This window comes from Cervus elaphus, chromosome 18 (assembly GCF_910594005.1).
Source record: "Cervus elaphus chromosome 18, mCerEla1.1, whole genome shotgun sequence".
Lineage (NCBI taxonomy): Eukaryota > Metazoa > Chordata > Mammalia > Artiodactyla > Cervidae > Cervus > Cervus elaphus.
Window position 1 is genome coordinate 109,168,055 of NC_057832.1, and position 21,858 is coordinate 109,189,912.

Below are 21,858 nucleotides of genomic sequence, written 5' to 3' on the forward strand. Positions count from 1 at the left end.
TTCTCCTCCTGCCCTCAATCTTTCCCAGCAATAGGGTCTTTTCCAATGAGTTGACTCTTTGCATCAGGTGGCCAGAATATTGGAGCTTCAGCATCAGTCCTTCCAATGAATATTCAGGGTTGATTTCCTTTAGGATGGACTGGTTTGATCTACTTTCTGTCCAAGGGACTCTTCAGCTCATGCCAATGGTAGTGTCACATCACTCATTTATCCTTTAGTTTCTTTACTTCGCACTACGCTTTGAAGCTCCATCACGACGCTGTGCACCCATCATGTCTGTTACCTCCAACTTCTGCCTGTCATTCTGCAGTGCAACCCTGCCCAGCTTTCCCATCCACTCTCCCGGAGGGGGATACCCAGCGGCCTCCAGCAAACAACACTGCAGTGGACATCCTTTTTTGGGCACTTTCTGGACTGGTGCATGTATTCTATGGGCTATGGCCTGCTTTTAAGACCATAAGAAAGAGAGATCTTTGTAGTAGTAAATGTTATTTACCACATGTAGTGAAATGTTATTAATCCATAATAGTTTTCCAGTCCTCTGTCTGGGTCTTGACCTTTCAATACAGTATCTCATGTGACTATCCCAAGAACACTTCAAGTTTACCTGGCCTAATTGCATTAGCCTCAATTTATTGCAGTGACCAAAAAGTCTATTTTGGACTTGATGGACTTTTTGGCCAGTGCAATATTTGGGAACATCAGTGACTTTAAAACAAGAATGACATGCAGTTAGTAAGAGGTACGCACAGGGAAGAGCAGGTTCTCCTTGTTATGTACATGTGTGCTCAGTTGGGTCCAACTCTTTGCAACCCTGTGGACTGTAGCCTGCCAGGCTGTCCGTGGAATTCTCCAGTCAAGAATAGTGGAGTGGGTTGCCATTTCCTCTTCCAGGGGATCTTCCCAACCCAGGGATCGAACCTCTATCTCCTGCATTGGCAGGCAGATTCTTTACCACTGAGCCACCCGGGAAGCCCTTGTTGATCCAAAGCCTCTTCTGTTCCCCTGTCCGCTTGGTTGTTCCTGGGACACTCTGCACTCCTGCCTTAGGATGACGGCCCTCACAGCAGTCGTGTCATTGTTTACTGTCCTGCTGTCCTGCTAGAGTATAAACTCCGTGAGGACAGAAACTCTGTCTCTTGTTTGCTTGGATACTCCCAGGGCTTAGACTGCACAAAAATTGCTCAGGAACTATTTGCTGAATAACCAAAGGAATCTCCACTGAATACGTGCCTTTCAGGACACGCTTGTCCCCAAGAAAACCTCAAATGGGAAGGTCTTGCTGTTTTGATGATTTTGGTAATTAGTATTATTTCCCTGGAACATAATGAAAGGACTTGGGGAAAGTCTTTCATCCTAAAATCAAGGCTTTGGGTGGCAGCGTCTATAATCTTTCCCCTTCTGTGACCTATGAGCCATCCATCTAGGAATTAGCCCATAAAAATATAGAATTGACTTAATCCCACATCAAGCCATCTTGGGACCCATAGGATAAGGTGAAGGGCAGACTCTTATGATGTGCTCCACTGGGTTGGGCTCTGCTCTCAGATCACTGGTTTCCCTCCCCAGGAAAGCCTTTTCTCTAGCCCTACTCTTAGGGGTCTGCCTAAGGTGACCGGAAGTGCACTTGATTGGGAGGCAGAGCTGGGTCTGGTCTGAGCTCAGCTCCTCCCAGCTGTGGGACTAGAATGAGTGACTTGACCATGATATTCACTTTTAACAGATACCCAAGCGCCTGCCCGCCTCGCAGGCTGATGTGAAACCAAAGGAACCATCAGTGGTCTCCATGAGCATAGCCCCCACCCCTGCAGGGAGCAGGGATCCTGACCATGATGCCTCAGCCCCTCAGGGTGGGCTTTCAAAGGTCCTCTTGCAGCCACCTGCCATCCCAGAGGAGTGCCCACTGCAGGAGCCCGTCCCTGGCTAACTCTGGGGTGAATCTCCCCAGTTCTGCATGTGGGTGTTCTCTGGCCTCTCATGCCTCCTCCTGCACAGGGGCTGCTCCAGGGCAGGGGCCTGTGTCCAAGTGCTGCCCCCTAGTCATCTCACCTCTTGCGACCTCTGTTTTCCTACCTATGAAATGGGGGTGTTTGGCTAGAATGATCGTCAAGCTTCCTTCTGTTCCTGAAATACTATGACCTGTGCTTTAATTTCCATCCCCTCACTGCCCCGCCTCTTATTTTTCCCCAGCTGTGTCTAAAATTCTGTGGCCATTAAATTCTCCTTTCTTGACAGTTCCACATCTGGGCTTTCTAATAATCCCTAGCCCGAGACAGCACATTCCTCGGGTGGCATGGAGTTCCAGGCCACACTGTCTTTTCAGGACTCATTCTAGCTCTTGCCAAGCCCCTCAATTCGTATTCTGAGTTCACACATCATTGACAGAGAGGAGATTTTGCTACATACTCTCACACAAATATATGTCCTGCACATATTCTATGTAATAGCATGCATGTGCACTCACACACACACACACACACACACACACACACACACACACACACACACACCTCCTTCTGATGCCTGTGAATCTACACACTTGGGCATAACTGTGTGGGTGCAAATATTCTGGGACAGCCAAATGCCTATTTTAATGTTTCTTTGTCCCTGCGGTGCCATCTAACTATTTATTTAGTAGCTTGACGCTGTTTGCATCAACAACTTTGCCTTATAGGCTCTTCTTCATGTTTATGATTCTTACTGTGAAAAAAATTGCTTGCCTAACATCTGTTCTGAATTTGTTTTTTCTTCCTTTTTATTTATCTGTTCCCTACTGAATTAAATTTGCACCAAGGACAGTAACTCGAATTGGAAACTTCAGTGTCCTTCAGGATTTCTATACACTTCAATACATCTCTTAATTACTCTTTTTTTATTGTTATGAGATATACATATATATTCATGCTCACACGGGCAGATTGGTTTGTAGTTTACCTCTGTCTGTCCCCCTCTGGGGAATAAGTTTTATTAACTGAATAAATTAAATGGGCGGGTGTATCCAATAGAGTAGAGAGGTTTATCATTGTAGGTTTGCTTCAGATAATTTTCCCCCATTGCTGCCCAATTCCCTCCTTTAGCCACAGCTCTGTTTGGGAGAAAGCTTGACTAGAGCTCGATGCAGCCACAATTCAGCAGGAACTAGAAGGGCCCTTTGTCCTCCAGGCCCACTTATGTGAACTCAGATCCGATTCCTTATTAAGCCCCTATTCTGACTACTTATAAACCCACACAGGGACCAAGCATGCACGTCCCCAGTGGTAGAAGGTCCCTAAAGAAGAGTAATGAGACCTGCTTTTCCACCCGCTATCTCTGCCAGGTGAACAGACTGTGACACCCAAGACTCAAGGAACTGGCCCCATGTCACCCAGTTCTAATTCCAAATGCAATTCCCTCTCTACCCTCAGGTCCTCGCTCATTCAGGGAGGCTCTCCATCCCTCCCCTCTTTCTGAGCTTTCCCATACTCACTTCAGTCTGTGTCTCTGTCTTCGGATGGCACAAAGACTGACAAGATGGTACCCCCACATCTGAAGAACTAGCTCCCTCTTGGCCCCGCTCCAGACATCGTCCACTCAACAGATAATTCGGTTTCCGCTGAGTGTCTATCCCTGGGCTGACGGTGGTGGGAGAAACCGCTCCACTCTTCTCCCAAAAGTATCACTCATGTCTCTTTTCCTGAAGAAAATCTGGCACCTAATTTAGAAGAGAAACACAGACCTGGGCCAAGTCTGACAAGAATGCCGGGTGATATGAGTGACTGAATACGCCACATTGAACAGACAATCTGAAGCCAGGAATTGGGTAGAATCATGGGCCAGCGAAAGCAGAGAAGGCTTCCAGGAGGAGGCAGCAGTCGAGCACAGTCTGGAATAATGGGGAGATGAGGAGGAGAAGGGAACAACGGTCTACCTGGTGAGAACAGTCAGAGAAGGACCTTAGGGTGGGGATGGTGGGAGGAGGGGTAGCTGACAGCTAGAGATGGAGACACAGAAGAGATGGGGACACAGAAGGGGTGGCCAGTTGCTGTTAGGTGACCCTGAAGGGACGTGGAAGGCTCTGGGCCAACCGCACTCTCTGCTGGAGCAAGATCTCGGAGCCAACACATGAGGGAAACTTTGATTCAAACAAGCTCTCTGGCAGAGCCGTTGGCTTGCAACAGGAGCCTGGCTCACCTCGGTGACTCCACACACAGCCAGACCTGGGATGACCACAAAGATTAGCGGTCAGCTGAAGAAGCCAGTAGGGTGGACGCAAAGGTGACGCCCCTGCCAAGCAGTAGAAGAGAAAGACAAAGAGTTAGCCACACATTTCAGAGGGGATGGGGACCAGTGACTTTGAGACTGCAAGATAAAGGCCAGTAAAGAGAAACAAGGTTCGAGTCTGGCTTCAGATCTGCCAGTAGCAGGAACTGAGAATACAGAAAGATAAGAAGTGATTTCTTAGAACTAGAAAGGCAGATGCAGAATCGTCTTCCCAGCTACCTGTTGGTATGAGGTGCTCTGCCAGATTCTCAGGGATGAAAGACAAATCAAGACAGGGCTTTGTCCTCAAAGAACTCACAGAGTAGTAAGGAGACTGTCAAGGAAGCCCAAGAAATAAAACAGTGAGATGCAAATCAATAAGACGAATGGACAAGATGCCACGGAAACTATGGGAAGTGAAGGGTCTGAGAAGACTCCACAGAAGAAGCGACAGGTGACCTGACTGTCAGAAAGGTTTTCCAGACAAGATACAGACCAGGACTTCTGAGGGACAATCATGTGCAAAGGAACGGAAGCGTAGAAAATCAGTGCAAATGAAGGGAACCGCAGATAACTGTTTCATAGCAGCAATGTATGGTTACAGTTCCCAAACTGTGCGCTAAGGCACCCAAAGGTGCCATAGAGAATTCACAGGGGCTTCCTGGGATATCTTCAATATTCATGGTGAACACAGTGACATCTGTGGGTCATGATGAGAACTACTTAGTGCAATATGTGCTTTCTTTTTCAAATGTTTACTTAGTTGTTAGAATATGTGTTGTTGTCGTTGTTTAGTCCCTCAGTTGTGTCCCACTCTTCACGACCCCATGGACCTCAGCACGCCAGGCTTCGCTGTCCTTCACTATCTCCTGGAGTTTGCTCAAACTCATGTCCATTGAGTCAATAAGGCCATCCAACCATCTCATCCTCTGTCACCCCCTTCTCTTTCTGTCCTCTATCTTTCCCAGCATCAGGGTCTTTTCCAATGTCAGCTCTTTGAATCAGGTGGCCAAAGTATTGGAGTTTCAGCTTCAGCATGAGTCCTTCCAATGAATATTCAGGGTTGATTTCCTTTAGGATTGACTGATTTGAACTCTTTGCTGTCCAAGGGACTCTCAAGAGTCTTCTCTAGCACCACAGTTTGAAAACATCAATTCTTCGGTGCTCAGCTTTCTTTATGTGAACTTTCTCTCACATCCATACATGACTACTGGAAAAACCATAGCTTTGACTAGACAGACCTTTGTCGGCAAAGTGATGTCTCGGCTTTTTACTACACTGTCTAGGTTTGTCATAGCTTTCCTCCCAAGAAGCAAGCATCTATTAATTTCATGGCTTCAGTCACTGTCTGCAGTGATTTTGGAGCCCAAGAAAATAAAATCTGTCACTGTTTCCCCTTTTTCCCCTTCTGTTTGCCATGAAGTGAAGGGACTGGATGCCATGATCTTCATCTTTTGAATGTTGAGTTTAAAGCCAGCTTTTCCACTCTCCTTGGTGGAAGAGGAGTGGGACAGGAGAGAGTTCCTACAGGGTTCCTCATTGCAGTTAAGAAGCGTGGACTTTTTTGCTTCAAACAATGGAGAGTCATTAGAGGTTTGCTGATAGTGGGATAGCACGGTCATTTTCTGTTTCACAAAGGTAGACTTGGCCTCGATAGGGCTGTTGGTCTGGGAGCAGCAATCCACATAGTGAGCTACTTGAGTGTCCTAGTGAGAGAGATGGGCCTGGGCTTGGGGGCTTAAGAGGTCGGGCCTAGATACAGCCTGCTCCACTAACATTACAGAACTCCTGGGGGAGGAGCTAAGATGGCAGAGGAATAGGACGGGGAGACCACTTTTTCCCCTACAAATTCATCGAAAGAACATTTGAACGCTGAGCAAACTCCACAGAACTCCTATAATAAATTCAATATAATATTAAAAAAAGTAATATAAATGTTAGACTTCAATGTTAGAAAAAGATCAGATCCTTGCATTTAAACCACTCACAACCAAGTAAAAATGTAGCCAAGAAAAGAACTACAGTTAGTGGAATACTGCTAGAAGTTAACCTGGCGAGATAGAAAGAAGGACAACTGATCCAGGGAGGCAGGGGACCAGCATATGCAAAGGCCCCTGTGGATGTGAGAGGTGATGGAGAGTGTCAGGAAGAAAGGTTGATCATTGGTGCTGGCTCTTGGGTGGTGGGCAATAAGGAGGGATGAGGCCAGAAGCAAGGCAGGGCTGGGCTGTGAAGCACATTTGCACGTGCTCAGGACTCCCAAAGGCTTTCGTGGAAACAAACCACTGAAGGATGTTAAGTAAAGAGAGCTACAATCAGATTGGCTTCCCCACCCCCACCCCGCTTTGGACTGCAACAAGAGGCACACAGGATTTTAAGTTCCCTGACCGGGGATCGAACCCAAGTCCCCTGCAGTGGAAATGCAGTCTTAACCACTGGACCACCAGGCAAGTCCCCAGACTTGCATTTTACAAAGCCCTGATGGATAAACGGAATCAGGGCCCTTGTGCAGATAAGCAGTTGGTCAGGAAGACAAGTCAGAGGGGCAGAGGCATAAATCTGAGTGCATGGTCCAATGTCCAGCCGGGAAGTGAAGAACCACAGAGTCCACCGGCATCTGAGGGCAGCAGAGGAGAGCTGACCCGGCTCCAAGTATCGCAGAGAGGGAAAAGGCTGACTCAGTCCTTGTGGCTCTGAGGGGCTCTGTGAGGTCAGGGCCCGCCCCCAGGCACCAGTGCCCTGAGGCTTCCCTGGGCAGGTAAGGCACACCCTGATCTGAGTGACAGGAGAGAGCAGGAAGAAAGCAGCTCCAACTCCAGGGACCTGTATCTGTCACTGCTCCTCAAGAAAAGCACCCCCAGCAACTTGAGTAGGCTCCGCCTCTCTGCTAACTCAATCCTGCCTTGTTCTAATGACAGATCAGGTTGCTAATGAGAAAGGGCAGGATGCTCTGCTGAGTCAAGCTGGGAAGGAGCCACAGGGCCGCGAAGCCATGGTTTCTCCACAGACTGTGGGCCGCCCAGTCCGCCTACGGCCCACTCCCAGGCTTGGATGCCTACTTAGCTCCCTTGGAACATTTTAGAGACTGATCATTCATGTGGGATCTCCAGCGGTCAACGCCCACCCTTCCCCACTGAGCTGCCCACGACCTTCTCATCCACAGTCCAGGGCAGAGGTCAGACTGAAGGCCAGGATGACAGTTAACCCTATTAGCCTCCTCAACCTGCTGGGACATGGCCCTGACACTGAGGCAAGGAGTCATCTGATGCTCACTGTTTAGCAGTCATCAGTTGCTAGAGACCCGCATCTTTGGAAAAGACCCTAATGCTGGGAAAGATGGAGGGCCTGAGGAGAGGGAACGACAGAGGATGAGATGGTTGGATGGCATCACTGATTCAAGGGGACATGAGTTTGAGCAAGCTCTGGGAGATGGTGAAGGACAGGGAAGCCTGGCGTGCTACAGTCCATGGGGTCGCAGAGAGTTGGACACGACTGAGCGACTGAATACCAACAAGAGAGGCCCACATCAGTTTTTCAGTCTCTACCTGGAAACCTGAAGTCTCCAGAAGCACATTCAGGTTCTTTGTACCTGACCTCCTGGGGACGCTTATCACTCAGCTTCTTCATTCCTACAAAGTGACACCAGCAGCCACCCACCCAACCCCCCATGAGCTAGGGCCTTCACTCCTGATTGGGAGGTTATCATGACCGGTATTTGCCTAAAACCTTACTACAGACAAAGCATTCTCTTGTTTCTCCTCTGACCCTCATAACAGCCTCTTTATCCAGGAAATTGGCTCAGGAAGGTTGTGGTTTGCTCAAGGTGACACAGCTGTTAAATCACAAGGACACGGCCTTGAACCTGAGTCCTGACAGCTGCACCACCGCCGACCCCCACCTCAGCTCCTGACAAGACAAACCTCTTTTTTTTTTTTCTTATTACAAAAGCACTCACTGTAAACTAGTGGAACATTAAAGACATTTGTTCGTTGTTCAGTCACTAAGTCATGTCAGACTCTTTTTGTGACCCCACGGACTGTAGCCCACCAGGCTCCTCTGTCTATGGGATTCTCCAGGTGAGAATACTGGAGTGGGTTGCCATGCCCTCCTCCAGGGGATCTTCCTGACTCAGGGACTGATCCTATGTTTCCTGCATTGGCAGGCAGATTCTTTACCACTGCACCACCTGAGAAGCCCCTATTAAAGATACACAATGTGAAAAGTAAAAGTCCCCATAATATGCACCGTCAGCTAATACATCTTCCTCCAGAGTTTTTCTAGGGATACTGTTAACATACATGAGCCTAGTGCCTGACAGTTTGTGCTCAATACATGCTTGTTGAATGAGCTAACCATGAAATGGATTATTATTTTATTTCCACAACTGTATGTACTATTTCCCAATGTGCTTTTTCATTCAGCTGTGTGACTTAGACATCCTTTTGTACTGATGCTTGTAGGTACCTCCCGATCAACCACTCTTTATAGCTTAGCCAACCCTTGATGGGGGCAGACCTTCTGGAACAGAGCCAGGCAGCCCACAGGCTAAGAGCAGCAGGCCACCAGGCCTCAATTCCCAGAAGGCAATTGTGAACTATCTTGGTTGAACTGACTGGTCAATGTTTTTAAAAAATAAGAAAACAACTAATTAAACAAGCCAAACAAGTATTATTTTTGCCTGCACAATACTTCACTGATTTGCCTAAGTTTTCTCTTCCACCAGGTGCTTCAGAGTTGAGTAAGAACATTCTTATGTGCGTAAATAAGTATAAATGAGTAACTGGCTAAGAATTTTTTGCCCCCCAAAGTGACGATCCATACATTTCAGTTAGAAGGGAGCAAGAAGTTACCTTCCTAATTAGGCTGGGGTGGAGGGTTGTTTCTGGGCCATTAAACAAGAAGCTGCTCTGACTTTCCACCTTTAAAAGACACAGTCTGCATAGCTAGAAGCCTGGCTGTTCACACACCTGCTCGGCCTGAGGAAGGAGTGTCGCTGGTATAGATGACGGCAAGGTCATGGCCACAAGCCCAGGCTCTGGCAGTCGTCAGATTGGGATCAAATCCCTATCTTGGGCAATTACTTAACAACTCTAACATCTCTTAACTTAACATCTCTTGTCGGTTTTCTATTCTGACAAGTGGGTATAGTAACTACCCTATCCATTTTCTATGAGGAAAAAATGAAATCCTACAGGCAGTGCACTCAGAACATGGCTGGTAGGTAGTAACCACTCAATAAACACTAACAATTGTGCTTATCAGATTCTGAGAAGGGTCTTCAAGTCATTCAAATACTTCACTGATTGATTCCACTGTTAACAGGATGTGTTTTCAAGCCCTATAGTTGTTCAGTAGCTAAGTCATGTCCAACCCTTTGCAGCCTCATGAACTTTAGCATGCCAGGCTTCCCTGTCCTTCACCATCTGCTGGAGTTTGCTCAAACTAATTTCCATTGAATCAATGATGCCATCCAACCATCTCATCCTCTGTCATCCCCTTCTCGTCCTGCCTTCAATCCTTCCCAGCATCAAGATCTTTTCCAATGAGTTGGCTCTTCACATCAGGTGGCCAAAGGATTGGAGCGTCAGCCTCAGCATCAGTCCTTCCAATGAATATTCAGGGTTGATATCCTTTAGGACTGACTGCTTTACTCTCTTTGCCCTATAGAAAGTAGACTTAAAATTCAAAGACCATTATTTAACTTCCTTTTTAATTCATAAGAACTACAGGATTTAAAGCAGAGCAAACTGTTGAGATTGTGTGGTTTTACTCCCATGTTTCAGGGGCAAGGAAGCTGAAATGCAGAATTTCCAGAGTCCACCTATAAGGCTTGTATGGGTAAGCAGCAGAGCTGGGTGACCCTGTATCCTGACCTGGCCCTAGGGCACGTGGCTTTGCAGTATTCCACCCCCTCAGGGCTTCTTGGTGGCTCAGATGGTAAAGAATCTGCCTGCAATGCAGGACACCCAGGTTCCATCCCTAGATTGGGAAGATCCCTGGAGAAGGGACTGGCTACCCACTCCAGTATTCTTGCCTGGAGAATCCCATGGACAGAGGAGCCTGGTGGGCTTCAGTCCAAGAGGTCATAGAGAGTCAGATACGACTGAGCCTCTAGCACTTTCACCCCACCTCAGGAGGCAGTGACATGTGGCCATACGTTCACACCAGTGTACAAAACTGAGATCAGACCCTCTTTTTTTAAAAAAAAGAAAAAAATTGTTTATATATTTATTTGTCTTTGTTGGGTCTTCATGTGACGTGCAGGACCTTCATTGAGGTATGCGAGCCAGAGCATGGGGGCTCAGTAGTTGCAGTTCATGGGCTTAGTTGCCCCAAAGGATGTGGGATCGTAGTTTCCTTACCAAGGATCAAATGCATGTCCCCTGCATCGGAAGGCAGATTCTTAACTGCTGGACCACCGGGGAAGCCTCTGAGATCAGAGCCTCTTGGGGAAGTATGTTTTGAGAGGCAGAATGGCATTAGGTATTCACAAGGTTGAAAAGGAAAAGGCATACCTTGCAGTATTTAGGACTTCTGGATTACAAATGATAGAAATCCAGCTCAAACACACTTAAAAGTGCAAGCTAATTTAAGCTTGGAAGATGCAAGGAACACTGCAGGAAGCATATCTTGACCTGGAGTTTGTGCCAGCATGTGGTACAAAGATGGCCACTGACTTCTGGGTTCATATTTTCCTAGTTAAGCACCTTCAGGAGGAAAACAGAGCTTTCCTCAAGCAGCCTCCAAGTGTATACTTACACATACACCCAATGAAGGATTCTGACTGGTCCTGACTCCGTCATGCACCCACCCTGTGGACCAGTCACTGTTGTCAAGGAAATGAGATACCGTAATCAGCCATGCCTGATGGTGAGTCCACCCCCATGGCCAAAAGGGCAGGCTCTGTCATCGACAGCTCCTCCAGAACTGGTGGTACGGGGGAGGGTGCTTCCTCAAGGAGGGCTGGGCAGACAAAAACAGGGCAGCCATTCAGGCATCCGAAAGGAAAAACAAGCTTCACTTAAATGTTTCTCTGATCAAGGTCTTTCCAGGAGCTCCTCAAACTACAGATGAGTGTTTGTATAAATATAAATCCATAAGATTACACAATTTACATGTAAAATGGGGCCAGTTTTCTCACGAGGTTCATAAACCAGCTCTGAAGCAATTCTAAAGAAATGGTGACAAAATTGTTTTTATTTATTTTTTTTTTTTTTTGACAAAATTGTTTTTAGCATTAGCAACATCACTAGAAAAAAGCTCAAAGGCTCCCAAGGTGCCCATTTGGAAGGACAACTGTCATCTGAATGTAGAAGTATTATTTGGGTTTTGTTTTTTTTTTTTTGGAAATCCAGATTATATGGACATGAGTTTGAGTAGGCTCCGGGAGCTGGTGATTGACAGGGAAGCCTGGCAAGCTGCAGTCCATGGGGTCGCAAAGAGTCGGACACAACTGGGCGACTGAACTTACTGTAAAATTATTTTGGTAATAACTAAATCAATACAAATGATTGTATTATTTGTAAATTATTTTGGTAATAACCAAATCAATACAAATGAATCATTACCAAAATAGGTGTGCATCTCAATGTAAATGCTTTCCTTTTAGAACTAAGAATTTAGGGAAATGAGAATCACAGCATGAGCTTTAGTTAAATCTAAAGCGGGGCTTTTAACATGGGGTTTGTGGGTCCCCCAATCTGGTTACTGTCGATCAGCTGTCAGTACTGGTTACTGGAGAGCTTATTAAAGTTAGAAGGGACTGGGTCCCACCCCAGAGATGCTGGTCAGGAGGTCAGGCATCACTGACCTTTTTGAATCCTTAGCCAGTGCTTTTGACCAGTCCTTGAGGCTGAAAACCACTGCCCTAGAACAGCATTTCTTGAATTGTGGGAGTAGTCCTTTACATCAGAATCTGGAGAGCCTGTTCAAATGCAGATTTCTGGGCTCCTCCCAGCCTACTAGATCTGCTCCAGGGAGGAACAGAGCTGTGGCTATCGTTTAAGTTCCCAAGTGACTTTTAAACATTTGAAATTTTTTGAGATAATTATAGATTTACAGGAAGTTGCAAAAAAATGTACAAAAGATCCTGTGTACCCTTTTACCCTGTTTCCCCCAATGATTACCTCTTGCATAGCTACAGTACATCATCAAAACCAGGAAATTAACATTGATACAATCCATAATGGGCTTCCCAGGGGGCTCAGTAGGTAAAGAGTCAGCCTGCAATGCAAGAGATGCAGGTTCAATCCCTGGGTTGGGAAGATTCCCTGGAGGAGGGCATGGTAACCCACTCCAGGATCCTTGTCTGGAGAATCCCAAGGACGAGGGAGCCTGGCAGGCTACAGTCTATAGGATCGCAAAGAGCTGGACACGTCTGAAGCTACTGAGCACACACAGCATGATCCATACTTATTCAGATTTTATCAGATTTTCAAGCCTTTGTGTGTGTGTGTGTGTGTGTGTGTGTGTGTGTGTGTGTAGAATCCTCTGAAGTTTTATCAGATGTGTAGGTTTGTGTAACCACTACTGTACGTTAAGACTCAAAACTGGTCACCACAAGGCTCTCTTGTGCTACTTTTTACAGTCACACCACCCTATTACACCCCCCACATCCCTAGAGTTTAGAATCTACTCATCTCTTTTCCTTTAGAAACAACTAATCTCACTGCTGTTTCAAAAACATATAAATGAAATCATACAATATGTAACCTTCCTAGATTGGCTTTTTTCATTTCAGGTGTCAAACAATTCCTCAAATTTCATTTTAAAATGCTATGAAAGGGAAATGTCTTGGGGAAATGTCCACAGTTTTTACCAGATTCTCAAAAAAATTCTATGACACGCCCCATAAAGTTTATAGAAGCATTGGTTCATGGTTTTTTGGGCGTTATTTCTGGTCTTCTTGGCTAAAATAAATTTAAAAAAAACGAACTAGTGAATATGTTTTCTTCTACCACATCTGTTGAATTCCTGTGTCCCAAAGATTTCTCTAACAGTTTGGGAAATATGATCACTCAGATGAATATTTCTGAGTGCCTGACATGTGCCAGACAAATATTATTTTTTCCCTAGTTAGTAAGAAGGGGAAGAGTTAAAACATTAAAGACTCTTTTAGCTTATGAAAAATTCTAAGTAACTAAGAACTAAGTAACAAAGCAAACTTTGCTGCTTTCTTGCCATATGACTTAAACTGCTCTGCTCTTTACCTCTCGGAACTGTATGTGCCAGTGATCAAATAACATCCTGAAAAATAATTCCATACACAGTACTGAAAACATGGCATTATGCAGTGGGGCTACTTGTCATCACTCTGGTTGGCTTTATTCAGTTGCTAGTCAAGAGCTCATAGCTCTTCCAGGCATGCTTGTCCCTGGGCAATTGTTGAACTGATTCCTCTGCCTGCCACACCCTCACTCCCCTTTGCCACCCGCCTATCTGGACTAATTCTTGCCCATCCTTTGAAACTCACGTTAGGAAGCACCACCTCTAGGAAGATTTCATTCTCTCTTCACGCTTTCAGTGGGGTGTGCCCCCAATGTCACCCATGCTTGCCAGATGTCACGGTGGATGGTGATTATCTAATCGCCACTGCCACCAGGCTCTGAAACCCTTGAAGGCTATGACTGGGTCTTAGATGCTTTTATGTCCCCAGCACTTTAACAAATAGCAAAATTTATTTAATAAATAAATGACAATATGTCCTTAAACAGCTTCCTTTTGGCGTTTACCACAACTGCTGACTGGCTTAGATTTTCCTCCATTTCTTTTTTTTTTTTTTAAAGTTTTGATGTGGATCATTTTCAAAGTCTTTATTGAATTTGTTACAATATTGCTTCTGTTGGATGTTCTGGGTTTTTGGCCCCAAGGTGTGTGGGATCTTAGCCTCCCCAACAAGGGATTGAACCCGCATCCCCTGCGTTGGAAGGCTAAGTCTTAACCACTGGACCACCAGGGAAGTCCCTTTGTTTCTTCATTAGTGTCATAGTATCTCCTGAGCTCCTTCACATGTAGGTGTAACACCCAGCTGTTCGGTCTTTCCCTGCAAGTTTAATCTTCCCTGAATTCTTATAAAGGTTTATCACTACACTTTAGGCTTTTGCCTAAGAATCAGTATATACAAGTCACTGATCTTCTCTTGCTAGAATGCCTGTCTCCCCAGTTTTGGAAAATAGGGACAACACTGACCTGTACCATTTTCCTTCTTGGTCTTACTACTGGATCCTATAAATTCTTTATTATTGTGTTTAAACTTACAGATCTGTCTTTCCTACCAAGGGGGTGAGTTTCCTGGGGCTAAAGACTGTCTCTTATTCACCCCAGAGTCTCCAGGGACTGGTACCAGGTGGGATTCCATAAATGCTTGTGGAATGAAGTTTGGTGTTAGGTCATCAGAGCTCTGCCGTTCCTCACGCTTAGCACATGCATTTCCTCATCTTCTCCACACCGTCACTCCCTATTTATCCTTTATCCCTGATTCTAAGCCACTGTGAATTCTTTCTGGAAAGGAGAAGAGAACAGACAAATACGACATTTATCATTTTTAATTTAAATTTAATTTAAAGTCATTTTAAATTAAACATTTTAAAGTAATTCTCTTATTCCTCCCAGGTACTATCTTGGTCGTCGGATGTTTATTGTTATCTCTGAGCCAGACATGATTGAGCAGGTGTTGGTTGAGAAGTTCAGTAACTTTACCAACAGAATGGTATGTAATTTTCTTTCTGCATATGGATGGAGGGGGAATCCTTCTAAGATGCAAGGACCACACATCACATCTAACAGGGACGTGATTGGGCCTCTTACAGGGTTTAGATCAGTTCAACTCAAAACTGAGCTCCCCAGTGAATTCAAGTTTTCAGAAGAGATGTACAGGACTGTTACAAAAGAATAGCGTTTACATTTAAAAAATGCTTCAAGAAAGCGAAAGCTCAAGAGAAGTGGTAGCTGATAAAAATGCTGAAACTGGGAGGGTTTTAAAAGCTGTGTTCAAAGATAGAGGAATCCAGAGAGCATAGGTCAAGCATCTGAGGAAGACCAAGGAAGGTTAATAAATATCAGAGGGAAAGTAACATTTCAAGACTCCTGTGCTTACATCTTTCCCAGAGAGTATCAACCTCTTAAGATTGGAAAAGGAAGACAAGTAACATGACCAGGGAAATTCATCACCAAGTAACAAGTCTCTAACCCACTAAAGGAGGTACATATTCCATCTTTTTTTTTTTTTTCGCCCAGTACATATCCTAGTCTTTGTTTTTGATGAGAAAGCCCAAAGAATGGAAGAGATGACAGACAACGGCACAGGTCAGGGCTATCCGTATTTTCCGAAAATGAGGAGATAAGAATCCTAATAGAGATGATCAACAGCCTTCATGCTGACTTTTGGAAAATAGTCTAAAGTGAATGAATAAACAGTTGCTTGTGAGAATTCAGAAAATCTCTATGTGCCAATCTTTTTTTTTTGTCAAATTAAACTCATCTTCCATTCTTATAGGAATAGTAAGCAATGTATTCACCCTTTTGTTGGTTATTTAACCAACCTTTGCACACTTGTGCTATATACCAGGCACTGTCTAGGTACGGATTAGAAAGAGATAGAAAATTCAGTATTGTCCTCAAGGAGTTCATAGGCTAATCACAGAGGCAGAGAGGAAGAAAACCAGTATAATACAGAATGGTGAGCATGGAAAACACTGCTCCACCCAAAATGGAAAAAGGGAAAGACTTCTTAGAGGTGAGGTGGCTGAGACTGTCTTATTAAAGAAATTAGTGCCCACCTGTGTTCTGTACTGGTTGAGCTGTCCAGAGTATTTCTTCGCATTAAATTTCACAGAAACTTATAAGACTGGTACAGTTACCATCTGTATTTTACTGACAAAGAAATAAGACTCAGGTTATAGGAGGAAGACTAATAGAATCCATGTGCCATCTCCCAACTCATGTCCAGGGCTTTTTCTACTGCCATTATTGTAACACCCGCCTAGGTGATATTTCTGGATTGTTAAGGTTTCACGGAGTAATTGGTTACTTGCCCCAAACACACTCACCTTCCAGTCCCAGAGTAGCATGTCCAATTGCTATTAACAAGAGAATCCCTCACCTTTACTACACCCATCCAAACCCTTGGTATTCTTCCAGGCTCTCCTCAAATTCTTTCTCCCCCATTAAACTTTCCCTACTTCAACTTTTATTTACTATTCCCACCTCTCTTAAGTGTAACAGCATTGATCATCTGCATCAGTGGTACCCAACCTTTTTGGTACTGGGGACTAGTTTTATGGAAGATAATTTTCTCAACAGGCTTGGTGTGGGGAATAGTTTCAGAATGATTCAAGCACATCATATTTATTGTGCACTTTATGTCTATTATTATTACATCAGCTCCACCTCAGATCATCAGGCATTAGATCCCAGAGGCTGGGCAGCCCTGGACTATGTCACTGCCATCATTTTCTCAGTCACTCCCATTGTGCCTTCGACTATTTACTGTAAATGAATGCATGACTTTCACCCTAACTTGATTAACTTTAAGCTTATCCTTCTATTTTATACCCCAGGGCCCAACCACATAATGACTCCTCAGTATTCAATATACCCTTGTTCAAACTGAATTGACTCTCCATCAACTTAATATTCTCCCCAGATGATTGAGGTAGTACTTGGAGATTCAGTATACACTCTTCCTCTTGTAAGTCATTCACAAACATGTAAGAAGATCCATCATGAATTAGACCTCTAGGAAACCCCAATGTTTTTCCATCTGGGAATGTATCTATTTATCTTCAGCTTAGTTTATGGTCTTTAAGCCAACCCCATATTCATGATAAAAACAATCCTTAGTGACTCAGTTTTTAGAAGACCATCTTTAGAGTGGGATTTTCTCATAGGTTTTGAAAGTCAAATTAAACTGGGCTCTGCGGTTCTCTCTTATCCATATGCTTATATATCTGCTCAAAGAACTCAAGGAGATTAGTGAGGCATGATTTCTTCTTCCTGACACCATGCCGCCTCCCCTCTAATAAGCCATGTTTACTTAAGTGTTCAGCGATTCAGCTTTATTACACATTCATTCAGTAAACACTAAATGCTTACTCCATGCAAGCCTCTACCAAATGGTCCCTTGTGATACAGAAAATACCTCCGCATGTTAGTTTGACGCATTAAGTGAAAAGGAACTTAAATAACGCATGGTTTCATTTGCCAACTATGAGAACCCATCTCTGCTCACAAATCCAGGCTTGACTTACGTGTACACATGACAGCCTGGTGGAGAGTGGTGCGGATGGGTTCACCTCTGAACTCGGATGTCGGCTGTAGGCATCCCATGAGGGACTAAATAGGGCACATTTGGCTGGAGGTGGGGTGACACCATGGGGAAGTCCCTGACATAAGTCAGTACTGATCATATATTTGAATTAAAAAACTGTTCAATGATACATTTTTTTTCCAGTTCAAGAACACGGGGCTGAACAAACTCTCTGGGTTGGACCCAGGGTGGCAGCTGCTATTTCGAGTTTTCCAATTCACATTTTCAAGGCACTCAGTGGAATGTGACTGCTCCGTCCTGCCTGTTTTCCAAATGGACCCCTTGGGTCTCTCTTACACCCTCAGCACTTCCTCAAGTTGCTTCCGGTTGGGTGCAACCACACTTTATCGTTAAACCCCAGTCAGTCTGCTTAGCATGTACAGAACCTCAGTTTTCCCAGCACTTCCGGTCTTGGTTATTTTTATGCAGATATTTTTACTTAGCTCCTCGTGGCTATCAGGTACTTGGTAAAGCCATGGGGCAGCTCTTTTTTTTTTTTTTAAATCTGCAGAAACTGGAGCTGGGTCCATGTGACTCAGCAGAAATGGTCTCACCAGTAGTAGACCACTTCACTCCTGGCCTGTCATAAAGGCTCAGGGTTGGGAAGCCGTGGGAAGGGTGATAAGAGGAAGGGGTGGGGGGTCTTTGATCCACATGAGGTTGGTCTAGCTGGATGCAGATCCAAACTGAGGGAGTTTAACCACTAAAGCTGCCACCTGGAGCTCTTGAGTTCTGGTCTGAAATGAGCCTGGCAAGCGGGTCAGGCAGCAGGCGTGCCCATTGCCAGGTTTTGTTATGTGTTTGTGGAGTGGACTGGAAGGTGGTGGTAGTCACACGTGTGTGGGGTGGGGGTGCCAACCCTCAGGTCCTCGCAGGCAACTCAGGGTCAACTGTCCAGGCACAGGTCCAGCCACACTGTTAACTCACATCTAAAACTACGTGATAGAGTTGGTGAGTGGTTTTATCCAGGACCATAAAACCTGCTTCCCAGATGGCACTAGTGGTAAAGAACCCACCTGCCAATGTAGGAGACAAAAGAGGTGCGGGTTCGATCCCTGGGTCGGGAAGATCCCCTGGAGGAGGGCATGGCAACCCACTCCAGTATACTTGCCTGGGAAACCCCATGGACAGAGGAGCCTATTGGACTACAGTCCATAGGATCACAAAGAGTCAGACACAACTGAGTGACTTAGTACATAACATGCACATAAAACCCCTGGGCCTGACTCCCCAGGGGCAGCCTCTTCAAGGTTACCTTCGCCATCTCACTGCATGGACACTGGAATCTTAGGACGAGTTCGTGTGAAGCCATGAAGCCCTTGGCACCGCAAAGAGTGCTAAAGTTCTGAGGCAAATGTGTCACTGCAGACCTTATAACCCACTGCATCTGTAGCCAGGCCCCATCCTAGGAGCAGGAGCGCGTGGCTGGTCGCAGAGCTCAAGAGCAAGGCAGACTCCACCCAGTGCTCCAGGTGGGTCAGGCCACCTGAGCTGGGCCCCCAGGAACCAGCCTGCTGCCACTCACTGAGGACAAAAGAGCCTTGGCCAGCTAGCCACAAACATGCCCCCTCCACCTGCAGCCAGCACCTCTCCACCAACGCTTTGGAATCTTCACTCATCTAGAGTTTCTGGGCCCCTTTCTTTTAAATAAAACATTGAGTCAGAGAAAACATTCCAGTTTTCAAGTGGGTGCAGGAAGATTTAAGTTGTGAGGATGGTTTTGGTCCATAACGGGGAAGCTCTCATCACCAAGTCAAATACTGACTACCTTTTTCAGCTTTGCATTTCTCAAGAAGGGTCAACTCACATGATGGATCCATAGCTCTGGGGGCCATTCTTGCTTAAAGCCTAAACAGACTGCAGAGAACCAGAAGCACAGGTGTGTGACCTAATTTGCCTGGCCCCTGTCTGTTTTGAGGCAGATCTCATTGGGTTTTTAATATATAATTGAATTTATTTATTTTTAATTGAAGGATAACTGCTTTACAACCAACCAATTGTATTGGTTTCTGCCAAACATCAACATGAATCAGCCATAGGTATACATATGTCCCCTCCCTCTTGAACCTCCCTCCCACCCACCTCCTCTCTTTGGGTTTTTTGGTTTGTTTTAATATTTATTTATTTGACTGTGTTGGGTCTTAGTTGCATCATGAGAGATCTTTCGTTTTGGGGCACAGGCTCAGTCCTTGTGGTACACGGGCTTAGTTGCCCCTTGGCATGTGGCATCTTCGTTCCTCACCAGGGATCAAACCTGAGTCCCCAGCATTGGAAGGTGGATTCTCAACCACTGGACCACCAGGAAGTCCCAGGTCTTGTTTTATGTGAAACACTGTACCGTGCACAGGAAACCCTGCAGCCTGAGCTGAGTGCGTCTCCTCCCGGGCTGCACTGCCCACGGGAAGCCCCCATGGAAGTGGCCACAATGGGATGCCTGCAACCTGAAGGTCTCTCCTCTCACCAGCTTTTCCCATTTCTAAAAAAGCCAGAGCCAGGGAATTGCACTTGATGATCTCAAACATCTTCCAGGGCACCGGGTGTTCTGTGAAGCCTCAGTAATGTAGTAACAGTGCTAAGGGGTATTGATTGAACCCTCAGCTGTTCTATCAGTGCCTTGCAGAGCTTTTCTAAACTTCAAAATCTTGTTGAAAATAATTTTATATTTTTGTCTTACTAGACCTTTGGTTCAGTGGGAAGCCATCTTTAAATTTTTAAAAGAGATATAAGTAAAATTTGGTTCTTAGATTCGTATCTTCCTTCTCTGACTTTTGTGGTGGCAGAGGTAAAAATAAATGTGTAGGGACCCCCCTGGTGGTCCAGTGGTTAAGAACCCACCTTCCAACGCAGGGGACATGGGTTCAGTCCCTGGTCAGAGAACTGAGATCCCACATGCTGTGGGGCACCAAAGACCCAGAGCAACCAAAAATTTTAAAACTGTGTGAACCAGGAGATTAATAGCTAGAATTCTGGGAAGAGATCAGGAAATAAGCCATAGAAGTAATTCTGGTCTCTTAGTGGTTGTGTTCCTGAACTTTCTTGGGCAGGGCTGCCATAGGCCAGTTCTTGCCTTTGTTCAAATTAGAAGACTCCCCACCCCCTCACCTTTCATTGGCGGCTGCTGAGTTGGCAGATGGAGCCCAAGTTGGAGTTAGCCCCACCTGTCCCCTGAACCTTAAATAAAATGTGCTGGGTCCCCTTGAGCTCTGGGCATGCCACATCCCTTGCTTGGAGGCCATGCCCTTGGGCTGGTCACAGTCTGAAGCCGAGAGAGGGAAGACGGTGTGATATTCATGACCATCTTCTACTGGCAAAGAGTGAAGGGACAAAAATTGCCTTGTGGAGATGCAACACTTTAAATATTTCAAACACCGAAATAAAAGTCCTGCTCAGCTGGCTCAGTTGCTCAGTCTTTGTACAGCCAGATAGCGGTAGTCATAGGTTGAAAATAGTGTATGTTCTCAGGCCTAGGATTGTGGGTTCCCCAGGTGACAGAGTCCTAGGGTTTTCATTGACTGTAATAGACTGAGGGGCCGGGCGCAGTGTTTCACACACCTGGGGGTAGGAGAGAGAGGGCCAGTAACCCTCTGCTTCCTTATCTGTGCAAGGTTGTGTGAGGAAGACTGTAACCATGGACCTGGCCTTTCTGTGATCATGGCGTCCTTTCTGATAGCAATATTTCCGCAGCCTCCTTGACATACTTAACACCAAGCAAATCAGCAACACTCTCGGCCTGACCACTGAAGTAGGACAGCATCTCTTGAGTCTTTAAATCACCTCGCTCTGTTTACCTGCTGCCTACAGCTCTGTGTGGTCGTGGGAGAACTGCGGACTGCCCTGCAAGGATATCACAGAGCTGATACAGGCCTTGCATCAACCCTCTGGCATGTTCCAGGACACAAGAAAACTATTTTGGCTATGGCTTTATATCCCATTATGCCTTTTTCATGGTAACACGTGTGCCCATTTACAGCAAATGTGCATTGCATGCATCTTGCAGCACTCTGGGAAGACGCTGGCGGTTCTTACATGGCTCCACTGGGCCAGTGGAGAAACACTGGTTTGGCCCGGGATAAACCACCCTATGCATGCTTCTTCGCTTCATGTGAGCACAGGATGCAGAGGAATCGGCTTGAAAACCTGCTCCTCAGGATTGTTTGATTCTTCAGTGTTTAAAGTTTATGCTTAGTTGGTCTGAGTTAGACTCTATTTTAAAGAGTCCTTAATTGAGGGGCTTCCGTGGTGGTCCAGTGGTTAAGAATCTGCCTTCCAATGCAGGGAACCCGGGTTTGATCTCTGGTCGGGGAACTAGGATT

General features: G+C 45.6%; 1 protein-coding gene across 2 annotated transcripts in view; it reads left to right on the forward strand.

Moving 5' to 3' along the window:
• TBXAS1 (thromboxane A synthase 1) overlaps positions 1-21,858 on the forward strand; it is a 163,737-nt gene that overhangs the window by 57,107 nt on the left and 84,772 nt on the right. For both annotated transcript variants that reach the window (XM_043873102.1, XM_043873103.1), the window contains one exon: positions 14,851-14,947. In XM_043873102.1, coding sequence (XP_043729037.1) covers positions 14,851-14,947 — 97 coding nt within the window. The remainder of the gene's footprint in view (positions 1-14,850; positions 14,948-21,858) is intronic.